The 19,141-nt window shown below is 39.1% G+C and overlaps 1 protein-coding gene across 1 annotated transcript in view; it reads right to left on the reverse strand.

Annotated features, from left to right (window-relative positions):
• The window catches only part of PKHD1 (PKHD1 ciliary IPT domain containing fibrocystin/polyductin), a 593,425-nt gene that overhangs the window by 247,609 nt on the left and 326,675 nt on the right, over positions 1-19,141 (reverse strand). The window contains exon 52 of the mRNA XM_049894022.1: positions 17,928-18,056. Within this exon, the coding sequence (XP_049749979.1) occupies positions 17,928-18,056 (129 nt within the window). The remainder of the gene's footprint in view (positions 1-17,927; positions 18,057-19,141) is intronic.

Here is a 19,141-nt window from a genome sequence, read left to right on the forward strand (position 1 = left end):
CCACATTAGGCCCATTTTCCTCATCCCTAAAATGGGAGATAGTTTTGGCAAAGACTACTAGTTGCCTTCCAGTATCAATTCTCTCCTTTGTCCTTAGAAACAAAAGCTCCAATTTTTAGCTGAACACATTGTCACCTAGCCAAAAGATTATCCTTCCTGGCTTCCCTTCCAGTTAGATATGGTCATTTGACTGAATTTTTTGCCAAAAAAGATGTAAACAGAAGTATCATGTGATAGTTACAGGAAGAATTCTTAAGAAGAGGGGTCACACCCTTCATTGCCCCTTTCTCCTTCCTGCATTCTGGAAGGCAGTTGCAATGGCTGGAGCTCCAGCAGACACATTGGCCCACTGAGAGTGACTCTAAGAATGGAAGCAACAGATGGTGGAGCAAGAAGATAGAAGTCCAAGTTTCTGACACTGTGGAACAGACTTCTTTTATGAAAGAGGAAAATAAACTTCTGGTTTTTAGATTTTTGTCACAAAAGACCTAACCTTACCTAACCTCACCTAACCTCACCTAACCTCATGGTAATACTCATGGTTCCGAGTATTAAATCAGATTAAGTGTGAAAGTATATTTTACTCAAAGCACTTCTCTGAAATATCATGAGATCCTGCTCTGTAAATAAAAGGGTTACATGGTCAAACATATTTGAGAAACAGTGCAGGCTATATCTGGAACTTATATACTCCACATTACTATATAAAAGGTTTTCAAAAGACCAAGTGCAAAGAAATTTATTTATCTTGTGCTTAGTCCAATGTTACCCAAGCTTACTTGACTTTGTTATCTTGGTCCCATATGATGCTTATACTGAGCTAGTTTTCATGTGAAATACTTTGAGAGATGCTGGTTAAAGTTACCATTGCTAGTTGCAGTCAATTCAATTTCGACATATGGCTACCCCACATGTGTCAGAGAACTGCTCCATAGGATTTTCAAGGCTCAGAAGCAGATTGCCAGGGCTGTCTTCTGAGGAGCCTCCAGGTGGGTTTGAACCACCAACCTTTCAGCCAGTAGTTGAGTGTTTAACAATTTGTGCCAGCTAGGGACTCCCTATTATTAGTTATACTAGTTATTATTAGTAATAATAAATATCTAAATGCTTGTTTTTGGCCTGATAATATGGTTTAACTAAGAATTCCTCTTCCATTTCAGTCCAGACCCCCTTTGTCAGACACTTCCATCACTCTCTGAATGTTTCCTGCAGCACGATTATTAGCTTTACTAATTTATCATTACACATATGATGATATTTCTGTCTCCCCCACTAGGCAGTAGCTTCCATAAAGATAGGTGCTGGAACTATTTTGCTCATCATTTTGTCCCCAACATGATGCAAAGTGGCACATAATACATGATGTGTCCAATAATTTGTTGTTGTTAGCTGCCACTGAGTCGATTCTGACTCCTGGTGACTTTATGTACAACACAACAAAATGTTGCCCATCCTGCATCATTCTCACAGTTGCCAGTATGTTCCAGTCTATTGTTGTGGCCATCATGCCAGTCAGTCACACCAGGGGTTTCTCATGTCCTCCTTGGCCCTCCATTTCACCAAACATGATATCCTTCTCCAACAATTGATCCCTCCAGATGACATGTCCAGAGCAATTGAGTCAGACAATGTTCTTTTTTGATCCCTAAGGTTTTTACTGGCTAATTTTCAGAAGCAGATTTCCAAGTTCTCCTTTTATATCCCATATATATCATGCTTGTGCTGTTGTTTCTATCCTTTTTTCTCTTTGTTCTTCATGGTAGCTATTTTCTTTATTTATGTATACATGTATACATTTTATTGAACTTTAGATCAAGGTTTACAAAACAAACTAGTTTCTCATCAGACAGTACACACAATGTTGTATGATATTGGTTAACAACCCCACGACATGTCAACACTCTCCCTTCTCAACCCTGGCTCCCCTATTACCAGCTTTCCTGTTCCCTCCTACCTTCTAGTCCCTGCCCTACGGCTGATACACCCCTTTAGTCTTATTTTGTTCCACGGGCCTGTTCAATCTTTGGCTGAAGGGTGAACCTCAGGAGTGGCCTCATTACTGAGCTGAAAGGGTATCCAGTGGCCATACTCGCAGGGTTTCTCCAGTCACCGTCAGGTCAAAAGATCTGGTCTTTCTTTTTGAGTTTGAATTTTGTTCTACATTTTTCTCCAGCTCTGTCCGGGACCCTTTATTGTGATCCCTGTCAGAGCAATCAGTGGTGGTAGCCGGGCACAATCTAGTTGTACTGGACTCAGTCTGGTGGAAGCCATGGTAGATGTGGTCCATCAGTCCTTTGGACTAATCTTTCCCTTGTATCTTTAGTTTTCTTCATTCTTCCTTGCTTCTGAAGGGGTGAGACCAGTGGAGTATCCTAGATGCCCACTCACAGGCTTTGAAGACTCCAGACACTGCTCACCAAAGTAGGATGTGAAACATTTTCTTTATAAACTCTGTTATGCCAATTGAGATAGATGTTCCCTGAGACCATGGTCCCCACAGCCCCTGGCCCAGCAATTCCATCCCTCAGGGAGTTTGGATGAGTCTATGGAGCTATCATCGCCTTGCCTTGTACAGGTTGTGCTGGCTTCCCCAGTATCATGTACTATCTTACCTTTCAGCAAAGTTACTGCTTATATTTTGTCTATTAAGTGCTTTCCCATCCCCATTCCTCCCCTCCCTCGTAACTATCAAATATTGTTTCTTTTTGTATGTAAACCTTTTCATGAGTTTTTACAGTAGTGGTCTCATGCAATATTTGTCCTTTCATGATTGACTTATTTCACTCAGCATGATGTCCTCCAGATGCATCCATGTTACGAGATGCTTCACAGATCCACTGTTGTTCTTTATTGTTGAGTTTACTGCTGTCATTTTGCAGTGCTTTTTTTTTTTTTTTTTTTTTGTGGTGCTAATGTTGTCTTTGTTATTCTTACTCTCCTGTACTGAGTTCCTTTTGTTTGTGGATTTCTTTTTCATTTATTTTGTTTTTATTGAAACTTTATGTTTTTCTTCTTTATTTTGATGAGTAGGTTTAACTTTTTTTGTGGTTACCTTGAAATTTACCCTTGTCTTCCTAATCCTATTATCACTTGGTATCACCTTGCCTTTCTCTCCATTAGAAAGTTCTATACCTATACTGTTTATTCCCTCTTTTATTGTTCTGACCTTGTTGTCATTTACAGATTAACCTCTCGGGTTAATCTGTTTTGGTTTCGGATAGTCTTTGAGAGTTCATTTCCTAGGTTGGTATCTGGCTGGTACAATCTTGCATCCTAGATTCAGGTTGTGGTCTGATGTTGTTTGTTCTCCGATGGAAAGGCTCCCTTTAATAATTCTTGTATGTTTGGTTTGGTTTATACATATTCCCTCAATTTCCATTTATCTCAAAATGTCCTAATTTTACCATCATATTTTGCAAGACATTTTGTCCTTGGTTGGCAATTTTTTTCTTTCAAGGATTTATATATGTCATCCCATTGCTTTCTTGCCTGCATGGTTTCTGCCAAATAATCAGAGCTTAGTCTTATTGTTTCTCCTCTGTATGTGACTTTTTGTTTTTCTCAAGCTGCTCACAGGATTTTTTCTTTGTCTGGTTTTGGCAAGTGTGATTATGATATGCCTTGGTGATTTTCTTTTGGGGTCTATCCTATATAGGGTCTGTTGAGCTTCTTGGGTGGTCAGCTTTTCATCATTCATGATATTAGGGAAGTCTGTCAGCAGCTCTTCAATGATCCTCTCTGTGTTTTCCATTTTCTCTCCCTGTTTTAGGCTCCGATCACTCGTGAATTTTTGATTTTGATTGTATCCCACATAATTCTCAGGGTTTCTTCATTTTTCTTCATTTTTTTTTCTGATTTTCCCTCAGAGTTGTATCCAAGTGTTTGTCTTCAATGTCACTGATTCTGTCTTCCATTGTTTCAGATCTGCTCCTCAGCCCTTCTATGACACTGTCCATTTCTGAAATCTTGTTTATCTTTTGAATTTCTAATTGTTGTTTTTTTATGATTTCTAGTTGTGAATTTATTTTGGCATTTTGTTCCTGTATTACTTTCCTGAATTGTTCTGTATTTTCCATGAATTTGTCTGCCTTTTCCAAAAAATTGTTTATTTTTTCCTCATTTTTGTCTGCTTTCTGCTTCAACTCTTGGATTGCTGTGAATATTAGAGATTTGAATTCCCTATCAGGCAGTTCTAGTGCCTTTTCTTCTACCAGAAAGTCATCTGGTGTTTTATTTTGGATGCCTACTGGACAAATCCTGTCCTGTTTTTTAATATGTTTTGATATTGTCTGCTGTCTTCGGGACATTCAGTAGTTATTTTCTTTGTTTATTGATTGTAGATTTGTTCGTTTCATCCTGCTTGTTTTATTTGATTATGTCTGAGCAGATGGGCTGTGCATTCTTTGTTGTTTGCTGTCTGTAGTCACGATACTTTTCACCTCCTTGTCCAATGGCAGGGCCAGTCGATCAGCTATGGTGCAGCAGGGAAGGTGCAGCTGAAGAGGAGGGGCTGGGATGGGTTGTTTATGGCACATACTAGGGCTGACAGGGCAGGCCTCAGGAATCAGTACTGGCCAGTTCCACTAGGCCATGCCTGTGCTGCTTGGAGGTGTGATGTTCAGTGCACAGTACACGTAGGCAGGAAAGGGGGGGGTGTTGTAATGTGTGGAGCTAATAGGGGTATGGAAAAGAGGAGAGAGAAACAGGAGCCAAAAACCAACAAGCAAACAAAGAAAGAGAAAAAGAAAAGGGTACTAAGGGAGCTTGCCATTGGAGTGGAGAGATGAGAAATTGAGAAATGGAAAAAAGCAAAAAGAAAAAAAAAGGGGGAAAGAAAGAAAAAGAATAACCAGATAAAAATCTGGAAAAGAAAGAGAAGCTCCCAGAAGTCCTGGAGTCCCACCAGTGGGGCTGCTAAGACAAGGGAAGTGGTTCCCAGGCTGCGCAGTACAGCCTGGTTAGACAGGGTACAGATGTCACACAGTACCAGGTTTTCAGGAGACAGGAAAAGAAGATAAATGTAGAGAGACAAGAACTGAGAAATGAAGACAGACAGAAAGGGAAAAAGAGAGAAAAGGAAAAAAAAAAAGAAAGAAGAAAAACAGAAATGCCCCCAGGGATCCCACCTACATGGCTGAGCAGATTGGCAGAGTGGCTCCTAAGCTGTGCAGTGCAGCCTGGATAGAAGGGGCTCCCAAGCTGCAAAAAGAAACAGAAAAAAAAAAAAAGAACAAAGCAAAACAAGGGGGGAAAAAGCCCCAGGGATCCAAGTAGGGTGGTGTCATAGGCTGGGGGAATGGTTCCCCAGTCAAGCGTGGCTTCATAGCCTTTTAAAAAGAAGCAAAGATGGCACACAGAGCCAGGCGTTCCAGAGAAAGAAGGGGGAGGTGGTAGGAGGCCCAGAAGAAACCAAAAGAGACAGAAAGAAGCAATATCAGCTCAGGGGCCCAGCCATAGCAGTTGCCTCCGGGCCAAGAGACTGTGGCTGGCAGGAAGCAGTGGAGTACAAAGAGGGGAGGAGAAGGGGGCCACTAGGAAAGTGTATATCACTCTGTACCAGGTGCTCCATCTCCTGCTGGGAACTGCATGAAGCTGCTTTCCCATACTCCCTGCCTGCTGATCTCTGACATGGGTGGGATGAATCCAAGCAGCATGGATGCTGCACATCCTTGCCAGCCGAGCCACCATAGCCAGCCAGGAAGCTCAGGCATAGAGCAGCAGGAGAGAATGCGGGATGGGAAAGTGTGTATCGCTGGTTATCTGGTGCTCTGTCTCCTGCTGGGAGTTCTGCCCAAGCTGCTTTCCCATGCTCCCTGTCTGCCAATCCCCAACAGGATCCCAAGATGGAAGATCCATGCTGCGTTAGCTGATGGGGCCCTCCACATGTATCTCTCCTCACTCTCCATTCTCTGTAAGTTTCTTACTCCATTCGGTGCTTGGCCGAGATCTCTATCTCTTCATTTGGCACTTCAGGTTCCACAAATGACATTTGTCTGTGTTTTACTTAGTTTTTTGGGTCTTTGCTGTGGAGGGACATTGTGGTGTTTCTGTCTATGTGACCACATTGGCCAGAAGAGCCCAAGCTCTTCTTTCCAGTCTGACTTAGTGTTAAAGCTCCACTGAAACCTTTCCACTATGGGTGACTCCACTGGTATATGAAATACAAGTGGCTCAGCTTCCAGTATCATAGCAACATGCACGCTACCACAGTATGGCAAACTGGCAGACAGGTGGTGGTTCCAACCAATAGTTACTCAATAAAAGCACGATTTCTGAACTGTGCTTAATATCAGTCACACTGTGCAAATGCCAATTTTAAAGAAGAACAGCCGATACTCACTTTGTAGAGGGATTTGAATTTCTCTTAGATTTCTTGGGTATAATGAGATTAGTAAGAAGATCCATTAACTCTTCCAGTGCTTCAATGTAATCCTAATAAACTGAAAGAAACACCGAGTAATGTTGACCTAAAGATTAAATAGGAGATATTTATGTACGTACGTGCAGAGCAAGGAAGGAAAACTCAGAGTACTCAGCAATATCCATCACTGAGCTCAACTGGCCTGGATGTCTAAGAACAATCACTCACATGACTGTAAACTGATGTTGGCCACTGAATGGAACTTATCCGGAGCTGCTGACCAGTATGCCCACACATGGCCTCTCCACGTGATTTGGGATTTCTATAGCCTGAAAACTGTTCCAAGAGGAGGCATCCCAATAGTCAGTGAGACACCCAAATGAGGGACCTTTTCGTGCAAGGCTTCTTGAGACCTTGGAAGTTCCAGAACATCAATTCTACTACATTCTATTGGTCAAGGACATCATTAAGATCAGATTAATGGGAAGGGGAGTGAGCCCTCACCTCTCCATGAGAGGAACAGCAGCATGCCTTTACAGGGAGGGAAGGGAATTGTGGTAGCCATTTTTAGAGAAATAATGATAATTATTAGACTCAGCACTATATATTGCTTATTAATGCTCCAATAAAGAAGCGTTTATATTATTATATTACAAATATTATTATTATATTACAAATTTTTTAATATTTTGATATTGCTGGTTTCTTTTATAATCGTTTGTATTTTCATTTATGCATTCAATGCATTATTTTGATAATGGATCTAGGTTTCACCAGACTGCCAAAGGGATCGAGGGCACGCAAAAACTTAAGACCCGCTGGACTATGTAAAAGTATGGTAACCCAAGGGTCAACACTGAGCCACCTACGCTATTCCTGCCCCTGTTGGCCCATCTGTACCTATAGTGGCCTCCTCGCTTCTTATCTTTAAAGCACTGCATATGAGAAAACTCTAAAACCTCCCTCAAGGGAGTCTAATCAACTCAAGAAATGGTAACTATACCTAAACCAATACTTAGGAAATCATGAATTATTTAATTCTACATTCCAAGAATATCTGCATGGAAAACAGACCATAAAGCAAAGAGAAAAAGAAGTAATTCAATTACAGCAAGTGAAAAAATCCCTGCTCTGCATTAAGGGCCCCCATGGGCAGCTGTTCCCTACTTGGCTCCTACTTCCCCAACCAGGAGGGAAAAACATATGCTATCACTCAGGTCCGCTTCTCTTGTAAGAAATGCCTGTGTCTCCTTCAAGAATATTAATTCCATCAGACAAATTTCTTTGGGGAAAAAAAACCAGGTAAAACATAAGTTTATGCATTTAAGTCAAGGAAAAATTTCAGTAATTCTCAGCAAATTTGTTGCAGAGCAGCAAATATAGGGTTGGTAAGAATTTTCAAGGTGATTTATTAATAGGCTAACCAACTGATTCTGGTTTATCTGGAACTTTCTCAGTATTAGCACTGAAAGTCCTGTGTCTCAGGAAACTCCTCAGTCCTTGGCACACCAGTACAATTGCTGCCAAACTCTATTTACTAGTGATTTTAAAGATAGTAGTTCTTAATGTTGACATCCACAAATAAATAATCAAAATCTCTGGATGCTGCTCTCAGTATCCAGAAGTTGAGAGGAATTAGCCGATGTGTTCTGATAGACCAGTGCTGCATGCTTTAAGTGATAACATTAGCATCAATTCTTATCTCATAAATTGAACTCATGATAAGAGTTATGTGCAATCCCCTAGATCTTTTTTAATAACATATTTATATGCTATTATGCTGGTTTATATTTTTGTGATACTGTGCTCCCTTTGAAAGTGACAGCAATAACTTACAGGATTTGCCCTATTCTGTTTTCCCAGTTGAACTGATTGAGCTGTACAAATTGATCGGTTCTGTGGGAACGTACCTATGACATGAGCCTATTAATTTGGAACACTTCGCAATATCCTAAACAGAGATGGAACTAAGGATGTCCAGGCTGCCATGTTGCTGTCTTGTTAGGGAATAACTGCTTCTAATTTTAACAAAGATATGATGTTCCTTGAAGACATTGATCTCTAAAGGGTTTTTCATAAATATCCAATCCAAACCTGTGAAACTGTAAGACAAGGAAGACATGAGGCATAAAATTTACATTTGATTTGTAGATACTTTCAGAGTATATAGCTTAATCTCAAGCAATTTCTAAATTACTGTCCTCTAAGTCCTCCTTGGGAGTTCCTGGGTGGTGAAAATGGTTAACACTTGGCTGCTAACCAAAATATTGAAGGCTCAGGTACACCCAGAGGTGCCTCAGAAGAAAGGCCTGGTGATGTCCTTCTGAAAAATCACCTATTGAAAACCCTATGGAGCACAGGTTTACTCTTACACATATAGGGTCACTACAAATTGGAATCAATTGATAACAACTGGTACTGGTAGTCCTCCTTGGAATATTTACCCCACTAACCACTTACACCACCTTGGGGAAATTTGCTCCTTTCTTGGCTTTCATTTTCCTAGTTCTTCTTCTGCTTTTCCATTTGCTACTTCTCTGGTTTCTCATCCTGCCCCTTAAACTAGATTTTCACCTAAGGTGCTGTCTTCTACCCATTTCTTATATCTCTCTGCAATGGCTCACACACTGATTCTAACCCTAGCTCAATACCCAAGGCTTCCTTAGTCAACTCTTCTGATGATTATCAAATCTAAACACAAACCTGGTTTCACTCCCAAACTCCTGGTTCACATTTCCAGTTACCATCTAGGTATTTGTAAATGAAATTTAGTATATCTACAATGGGACTTAGTAACCTTCTTGCTAGCCTAGGCCTTCCCCTGCATCCTCTATTCTATGGATGGAATCCTTTGCCATTTACCTAGGCTCAAAAGTTCTGATTCATCTTTTCAGCCTCATTCTCCTTTACCTTTCACAACTAATAAATTAACAAGACCTTTCGATTCTGTGTTTTTTTTGTTGTTTTTAACCAAGTATGTGATGTCGTGTTGTTGTTAGATGCTGTCAGGTTGATTCCAACTTGTGGCAACCCCATGTGATGGGTTAGAACTGCCCCATAGGGTTTTCTTGACTGTAATCTCTACAGAAGCAGATCTCCAGGTCTTTCTCCTGCAGGGCCACTAGGTAAGTTTGAACCACCAACCTTTTAGTTAGCAGACAAGCACTTAACTGTTGCACCACCAGGATTCCTTCAAGTTTATGATAAGTATTTATATCTTTCCATAGCAACTACCATTGCATTTATTGCTGCTAGGAAGCCTATAATTTGCATTGTTAGGTCTCAAATGTTCTTAAAAGTTCTGAGGAGAGGAATGGGCGATTACATTAAGAAGTAGTTTTAAACGGTGTATGGAAGCATATAGAGATTATACAGGAGAAAGAAGTTGCTACGGTAGAAAAAAATCACACCTACTCTAACTGAAGAAAAGCATCATGGGTGTTTTACAGAGATGCCTGCCATATTCCTTTCAGGCTGAGTCACAAGGTACCCACTAGGGCCACACCTCTGGAAAACTGGAGATGGTAGTTGATAAAGTCATAAAAGTGGTCATTATCTAGGTGGGGGCAAGTACCGAAATAATACTTGGGTCTCTTACACCCTTCATACCTGCCAATACCTCCCCTCCAAAGTTATGATCTGTGTACCCTGAGAAGTATCTCCTGCCCCCTAGAAAACTGCTGTGGTACTAATAGAAATGGGCTATGACAAAGAGTATATCACTCAGGTGACTGAAAACAGAAGAGGGTTTGAAAAACCACTCGATTAGAGTTAAACTCTAATTGGTTCCAGCAAGTTAGCAAGCCATAAAGAGTGTCAGGGCCTATGTGACTTTGGGTCCCAAGAGAAGATCCTAAGTCAGTTCTAATTAGCCCAGAAACAAATGCCAGGATTGAGCCAAGCAGAGATTGACAAACTGAGATTACAGAAAAGGTACAAATCTGCTTCAATGTATTTACCATTTTTTATCATGTGTCCTTTCTCATTTATAGGAAATAAAAGTCTCCGGTGTTATTTTAATTGAGATCTCATCTTTATGGGAAAATATATTTACTTATAAAAATACTTTTTTTTTTTAAATTACAACTTCCAGTTGTCCACCCCTGGCAAGGGTACTCTGTACCAGGCCTTGGTCAGTAACTTAGGGCGTTACTGCTATTATTTGAGAAAAGCCATTTGAATCATGGCCATTGCAACTAGAAGGAACTTCCTAGCCTCCAAGTGTTGTCTTAAAAATGCAATCCTATCTTAGGGGTACAAATTTAAAACATAACTAATTTTAATTTTAAGAGGCCTTCTTATAAATTTTAGTAGGCCATTTGCAACACTAGGCTGAAAACCAAGAGACTGAAATTCTACTGTTACCCTTGGTACAAATTGTCATATGAGTCTGGATAAAAATAACAACTTATAACTCAGAGCATTTCACTATTATAAAACACTTGCATTATCTTGGCTCCATTTAATTGCATTAGGTAGCCACTAAGTTTCCTACCATCTCAACAATCCTATGCATCTATATTTTTACATATATACTAGTATTTACTTAATGCAAGTAAATCCATGTAAATATACCTCAAAATAAACCAAACAAATTTTAATAATCATTCAGTTCATCAAAGGACTCCATATTGTAAACATTTTTGCAATAAGATTAAATAGTATGCTATACCAAAACCGACTGCTGTTGAGTCAACTCTGACCCATAGTGACCCTATAGGACAGAGTAGAACTGCTCATAGGGTTTCCAAGAAGCACCTGGTGGATTCGAACCGCTGACCTTTTAGTTAGCTGCCAAGCTCTTAACCACTATGCTGCTATGCTATAGCATGCTGCAAAATTGTCTATTTTGATGTTGTTGTTGAATGCTTGATTTATTTTGATCAAGAATGCCTTGTTTTCACTAATGCAAGATGTTAATAATGGGGGAAGATGGACGTGGAATATATGGAAGCTTTTTATACTATCTTCACAATTTTTCTGTACATCTAAAACTGTCATAAAATAAACATTTTATTAAAAAATTAAAACCTATGCAGAGAAGAACCAAAGCCCCCTCCTGGCTACCCTGGCTGAGCATCAACTGCTAGCCACATGAGTGAGCCATCTTGGTCCACGAAACCAAACTGAGCTTTTAGATGACCAGAGCCCAGCCAACATCTAGCTGCAATGCATGAAAAACTACAACCAAGAACAGCACAGTCTACCACTTCCCCACAAAATTTTAGCAAAATAAAATACATGTTTTAAATTGTTAAGTTTCTGGGTGGTTTGTTAGGTATATCTGGAAATACAGATTTCCAGAACAAACACACTCCAGCTGTCACCTACTGATACCATGTACTATAAAAAGGACCCCAGTAATTTAAGCCCAAGTTTCTTCCTCATTCCACTTATAAGTAATCCAAAATAAGTGGGATGTTGGTCTGCAGGACTTTTCTGTCCCATCCAAACGGTACAAGATAAAAATTTTAAGAACTACTCAAACTACAGAGACAATACCAAAATTTATATTTGGTTTCTAACGGGTGTTGCAGACCTAATTCTCTATGTGTAGCTCATCTTAAACTGGCTATAAAAACAAACAAACCCATTGCCGAAGGGTTGATTCTGACTCATATAGGATTACTATGAGTTGAAAATTGGCTATAATCTCAGATAATTAATAGATTAATCAAACAAATGATTCTATAACCACAATATATTTTTTAAATTCCTCCTCCCAAAAAATGATTTATGGCCACCTTACCTCATATCACCAACCACAATCCTTTGCATCTTAATAAAAACCAAAAACCAAACCCAGTGCCGTCGAGTCGATTCCAACTCATAGCGACCATATAGGACAGAGTAGAACTGCCCCACAGAGTTTCCAAGGAGCACCTGGCAGATTCGAACTGCCGATCCTTTGGTTAGCAGCTGTATTGCCAACATTGAACATCACGTGGCTTTGATAAGCCTCTCTGCCATTTAAAGTATCCAAGTGTTGAAAATCAGAAGAGAAAAACTATCATAAAGTAAAAATAGTATGCACCCATTCATCTCTTCAAATAAGGACAGTTCTAAGTAATACAGAAATGGAACACAGTGAATTTCACCATGAAAAAAAAAAAACATGCTAGAGGCTACATGATATCATATCTGCACCCTTCAAAAACAGAATCCTATCATTTCGAATTATAACACATTTTCCTTCCATTGAGCCTGCCTTATATGAAAAGGGTGCCATTCTGCCACGGCTGAAACTCCGTCAGAGACAACACTGGAAGCATCTTACCCACATCCTCTCAGGTCAGTTGAGGACCATGGAGTAGCAGCTAGTGGGATCATTTCACCAATTTACCAGCTTTGCTATATGAAGGTTTCAGATTTGCATAGTAAGTTAGATAGAGCTGGCTCCTACTCCTTGAAATGTCTAGAATACATTCAGTCCAATACTCACAATATTCAGAAGGCAAAGAAGGTTAGATATTCTTGTTCGTGGGATGTCAAGTTATCATAAACTAAACTACAAAAGCAAATCCTTCATGATCACTTCAGCTTACTCCATATAATACCATAGAGAAGAACTTACAGTTCTTTCAAAATCCAATGTCTATAGAGAAAGAACACCTTGAAGGAAAATGGTACCATAGTTAAGATAGTGATATCTTTTATTAGTACAGTAAAGTCCTGTTTTTATGGAATAGTATGAGTCTAAGGTTATTCCATAAAATCGATTTTCCAGAAAATGGAAATAGGCAATTTACCCTAAGAATTTTATTGAAAAATTATGCTATTCTATTTGAATAATGATGGGAATGTTCTCCACTTTTCCTTTATTAATGAATTAAAATACACAAAACACCATAAAATTATATTAGAGGTTCAAAAGTATCACTTAAATCTTCTTTACCAGTCACTTTCATTTTATAAAATCAGCAGTTCCATTAAAATCAGATTATGTAAAGATGGGTTTTTACTGTAATAATAGTTATTACCTATTTAGCTTCCAAAGATGTTGTGAAAATTAAATAATAAGCCATTGGAAAGAAAATACAAAGTGCTGCTAATACCAGAGGCCAAGAGGGGCAGTCAGATGAAAAAATGAAGGAGAAGAGCAACCAATACATTGAAAGTCACTGCTCTCATCAGTAATTTCATTACTGCCAATAACCTATGCAGTAGTCATGTGTACTGATGTTATATCGTTTAATTTCTCAAAATATGATATATTAATTATAGACCTCATGTTATAGAGGACCGTCAGAAAGATCTAAAACACTTCCAATATTACACAGTTGGTAAATATCAGAATTCAAATGTGAACCCATATCTATCTGTTCCACAGCCCATCCTTTATTCACTGAAGCACCACTAACTTCCCAGTATATTCTTGTGCCTCATAACTGCCCCTCAAATCTTACCCTATCTTTCAAAGTCCACTTCAAATGCCTCTTCCTCCATGAAGAAATCTCTCCTCTACTCACCTGAGACACCGATTCTATACACATCCTGCCTTTTTACTATTTACTATGTTATTACTATGTATTGTGCAGTATGGGTTTTATTACTCCTTCTAGGTCACCAGCTATTTGAGGTCACAGCTGTTTCTTACTTGTCACTGGATCCCCAGATCATGAGCACCTGGTACAGTGCCTTGAAACAAGGCATGTTCAGTAAATATTTGCTGAACTGAATTGGAAAGGGGGTGATAATTTCAATTATAACCACATCTGCTATCAGATACAAAGCAAATACTTTTACCAATGGTTCACTGGATCAGAGAACTCTTTGGGAAGTTTCTCCAGTTTTTCCATGAATAGAGATGTGGTAAGATTAAATACCTCAAACAGAGTTTCTGACACATAGATGGTACTCAAAAAAAAAATAGATTATTATTATTCAAAAATGAAAGGAATGATGGGAAAAGTAGGCAGAGAAGTATAAATTCAGTGTTAATAAAAAAGTGTAGCCTGATTTGGATACATCAAAGTGGGCATGGAGGGTGAGTTTTAAAAAAGATGCAGTAAAAATTTAGGACTTGAATCTAATGGTCTGAGTTTCTGCCCCAGCTTCTTTACTTACTAGCTAGGTGAAAGTTGGGCAAGTTATATAACCTCTCTGTGTCTCCGAGTCTTCATGTGTGAAAACAGGGATAATAACAGGACCTACTCATAGGGTAGTTGTGCGAATTAAACAAGAAAATCCATGTAGAGCACTTAGCACAATCCATGGTACACACCCATCACTCAAAATATAGTTGCAAACACCATCATTATCATCACTATAAAAAGCACATCACAATTCTTAGAAATCTGTTCAAAGGTTAAGACGTAAGAATTCTTTTCCACAGACCTGTAAAATGTTATAGCTGTACTGTGTCAAACTCAAGGCTTTATTCCTGGTATTAAATTACGGATGGCAGCACTGAGGTTGTGCACTTTATTCAAGCAATACTTATTGAGAGTTTATTTTGTTCTGGACTCAGGTAAATGTACCGACCTGAGTCAAAGAAGTCAGGGAATGAAAGAACCAAGGAAAATCAGGAAAAGGTCTAGAGTGCAGAGAGAAGCAAAACAAAAAGTAGAGATAGATGGTAGATTCAACACAAAGGTTCATCAGGGGTCAAAATATCAGTAAGAGTTGGCCAAAAATCAGAAAGAAAAAGTGAGCCAGATTAGCTCCTACGTAAGACCCAAAACTGAACAGAACAATGAATTAAAATGCTGGACAATATAAAGAAATTTTCTGGAATTAGAAGAGGGCTTATTAGGGAAGAGGTGAGAGGCCACGGACAAAGAACAAAGAATTAATTTATTAGTTTTTACTTTTACATCTTACATATCTGTTTTCACTCACCTAGGGAGTTTTCATTTGAAAACAAAAATAATGAACAATAACTGTTTTAAAACTCTGACCACTCAGAGTCTCACAATAACATAAAAGGACCAGTTGGAAGATACCTTACACCTCCAATGCCTGTGCCTCAACATTTTTTTCCCACGTACTGATTTGTGCTATTTAAGAGCAGCTCCATGAAGAACTGGGATCCATCTTACGATCTAACCAAGAACAATGGAATGAAGAATGACGGAGAATGCTAGGGGCTCCAGGGAACCAGCACACACAGTAAATACAGTCAGCTGCAGTGCCAAGTGAGATTGCTAAAACAGTTCCTCGTCCACTTGGCATAAAAGCCCCAAAGGCTACTGAAAGCTTGGCAGCCTTCAAAAGCTTCTCTTGCTTCCTGCATGGGGTGGGAGAACCAGCTTGCTTAATGGGAAAAACCACAGCCCAGGGTCAATCCACCGGCAAGATTCATCAAAGAGATGACTGAGACAGAACATATTTCTCCTTTCCATATAGAAATGACTCATGAGCCTGTTTATTCCAAAAAATTACATCCTTCATTGGGAGAAGTGGGTGATGGGGAGCTGGATGATAATAATAGTTGAAATTCATACTGGTCAACTCACACCCTCCTGTGCCTCATCTCTGCATGCACAGTTACAATGACACATCACCAATGTCCAGAAGGTAGGTAGTATGTTTTGTTCATTCTGTCTTCATTCTCCATTTTAAATAAAGCAAACTGTACAACTACTCTCTTTTAAAAAAAAAAAAAACTCTCTTTTAGTTACTCTTAATTCTTTAGAAAGGGAATGCACTTCCGTAGTTTAATAGAACCAAACTGCCTGGGCTAAATTCTGACTCTGCCAAATTGCAAGATGTGTGGCCCTGGGCAAGTTACTCAACTGTCCTGGGCTACTGTTTTTCTGTCTGTAAAGGGGGGGTAATAATATTATTTACATCATAGGATTACTGTGAGGATTAAGTTAATTAATACATGGAGAACAGTTCCCAGCACATTGTCAATTCTCAATAGATATTTGTCACTTCACAGATGTCCAAATGTTCTTCTATTATAGTCCTTCTTTGATTCAGTATTATCTTAAGATGTTCAAATTAAGCCAGGAATAGAATTAGATATTTTGAGGTAAATATATTTTTTATATGGACACCATTTTCTTTTTGAGCTAGGAAGATTTATGGGAGTTTCAAGAACTCTCAGGAAAAAGAATTTCATAAGTATAGGTAAGTGTTTATATATATCTGAGCAATCATCTTTTTTTCACTACACAGGGAGAGAGTTCTAGATAGGTAGATAGGTAGGTAAGTAGACAGATAGATGATAGACAGATTTTATTAATGTGTTCTTTTTCTAGAACCTTTGAAAAATCATCGCAATTGTTGCTGTTAGGTGCCATTGGTCAATTTCAATTCATAGCAACTGCATGTGGCAGAGAAGAACTTCCAGACAGTGTTTTCCAGGCTGCAGTCATAGTGAGAAGATTGCCAGGTCTTTCTCCCATGAAGTTGCTGAGTGAGTTTGAACCGCCAACCTTTCAGTTAGCAGCCAAATGCTTCATCATTGAGCCACCAGGGCTCCTTATTATGTCAACAGAAGAGCTTATTTGTCATTTTTCCTTAGTCCTACATGTAAAGAATTCTCAGAGGCAAAAGATACGGAGACATTCTCAAGTTACATCCTCCATACCCTCTGTGTCTTTCACACATGAGGACACTAGAAGTTGCTATAAACCTGTTCTCTGACACATGAAGAAAAATTATCCAGTTAATGGATTATTCTAACTCCTTTCGACATGGTGACTATTTACTCCACCTTTAATGAAAGGAGGCTGGGCTATTTTTTCTGGATTTCACTGGTGTCATGAATTGAATTGTGTCCCCAAAAATATCTGTTACTTGGCTAGGTCATGATTCCCTTGTATGATTTTATCATTTTATCTTCTGATGTGATTTCCCTCTATGTTGTAAATCCTATCACTATGATGTAATAAGATGGACGAGCAGCAGTTATATTGATGAGGTCTACAAGATTAGGTAGTCTCTTAAGCCGATCTCTTTTGAGATATAAAACACAGAATGAGCAGAGAGACATGGAGACCTCATATAACCAGGAGAGCAGTGCTGGGAGCAGAGCGCGTCCTTTGGACCTCAGGTTACTGTGCTTAGATGCTCCAAGACCATGGGAAGACTGATGATAAGGACCTTCCTCCAGAACCGACAGAGAGAGAAAGCCTTCCCCTGGAACCAGCGCCCTGAGTTCAGACTTCTGGCCTGCTGGACTGTGAGAAAATGAACTTCTCTTTGTTGAGGCCAACCACTTGTAGTATTTCAGTTATGGCAGCACTAGATGACTAAGACAGCTGGTCTATGAAATTCTTCCCAAATTAACCCAGAAAAAAGGGTTTTGGAAATCCTGGTGGCATACTGGTTAAACGCTACGGCTAGTAACCAAAAGGTCAGCAGTTCGAATCCACCAGGCACTCCTTGGAAACTCTATACGGCAGTTCTACTCTGTCCTACAGGATTGCTGTGAGTCGGAATCGACTCGACAACAGCAAGGGGTTTGATTTTGTTTGGTTTGGACATAAATGCCCATGTATTTGCTTACTCCTTCCTATGTTCTGAATATATTTAATGAAAGATAATCCCCAATCAGATTGGTTCTGGTTTGGTCTGTCTGTGATTATCTAATCTCATGGGTTGTTTTACTCACTGGGTAAAATCAAGACATCATCCCCAGGGCCTGGAATGGTATTGTTGTATCCTCCCCAGCCTTCTTCAACCCCTTGCCAGGTTTCAGGGTGGGACCATTTTAAAACTGATTCAGGTGCAGAGGTAGAAACTACAAAACAAAAGGAAAATAGGAAGGTTAACTACGAAAATCTAATTCACTACGATAACCTCCAAATTCTATCCTTATTTTAAGATGCCGGTTATAATTTCACCTACCAAAGTAGTTTCCTTTTGATATAAGCCTCTCTAAAAACAATTATCGAGTAGAAAGAAATTATTCAATTCATAGATTACTGTCACTTAAATGAAAAATATATCCTACTTTGGTTATTGAACACTTCCATTTTATCTGATTATAAATATCACATATGCTTATTGTAAAATATTTATAATATACAAATACAGAAAGAGAAAAAATAATTGCCCATAATCCCACCACCTAGAGATAACCACCATTAACCTTTTATTGTATATCTTCCCAGAATTTCTCAGCCTTTTTACATAATTCAGATTATATCATATATGCACTTTTACATCCAGTTCTCTTTTTGCTTAGCTTAGCAGTTTTTCATACACGTTTTCTAATGTCATTAAAATACCTTACAAACATAATTTTAATGGCCAGGAAATATTCTGTCACATAAAAAGTCCATAATTTATTTAATCCCTAATATTCAGCATTCAGGCTACTTTCACCTCCTTTTTAACTATAAATAATGTGGTATTAAATATCTTTACATGAACCTGCCAATAATCCTGATCATTTTCTTAAGACAGGTTCTTAACAATGGAATTACTGCATCAAGGGGTATGATCTTCTCATGACTCTTAACACATATTAAAGACAGGGTAGTAATCTTAACATCTCTCGTTGCAGTAAGTTACAAAGCTATGTTCCAACTGGTTTTTATTGATTCTACCTCTGATGATCAAATGGCATTTTCTTTTCAACTATCCTACTGGCCTCTCCATCAGAGAATGAAACCTAAACCTAATCATTTCCGATGGGGATACTGGCATACTGCCCAGTATCACATATGGCATACCCACCCACCCACTGCCATCGAGTCGATTCCGACTCATAGTGACCCTATAGGACAGAGTAGAACTGCCTCCATAGAGTTTCCAAGGAGCGCCTGGCGGATTTGAACTGCCGACCTCTTGGTTAGCAGCTGTAGCACTTAACCACTATGC

The sequence above is a fragment of the Elephas maximus genome, chromosome 1, assembly GCF_024166365.1.
Source record: "Elephas maximus indicus isolate mEleMax1 chromosome 1, mEleMax1 primary haplotype, whole genome shotgun sequence".
NCBI classification, from domain to species: Eukaryota; Metazoa; Chordata; class Mammalia; order Proboscidea; family Elephantidae; genus Elephas; species Elephas maximus.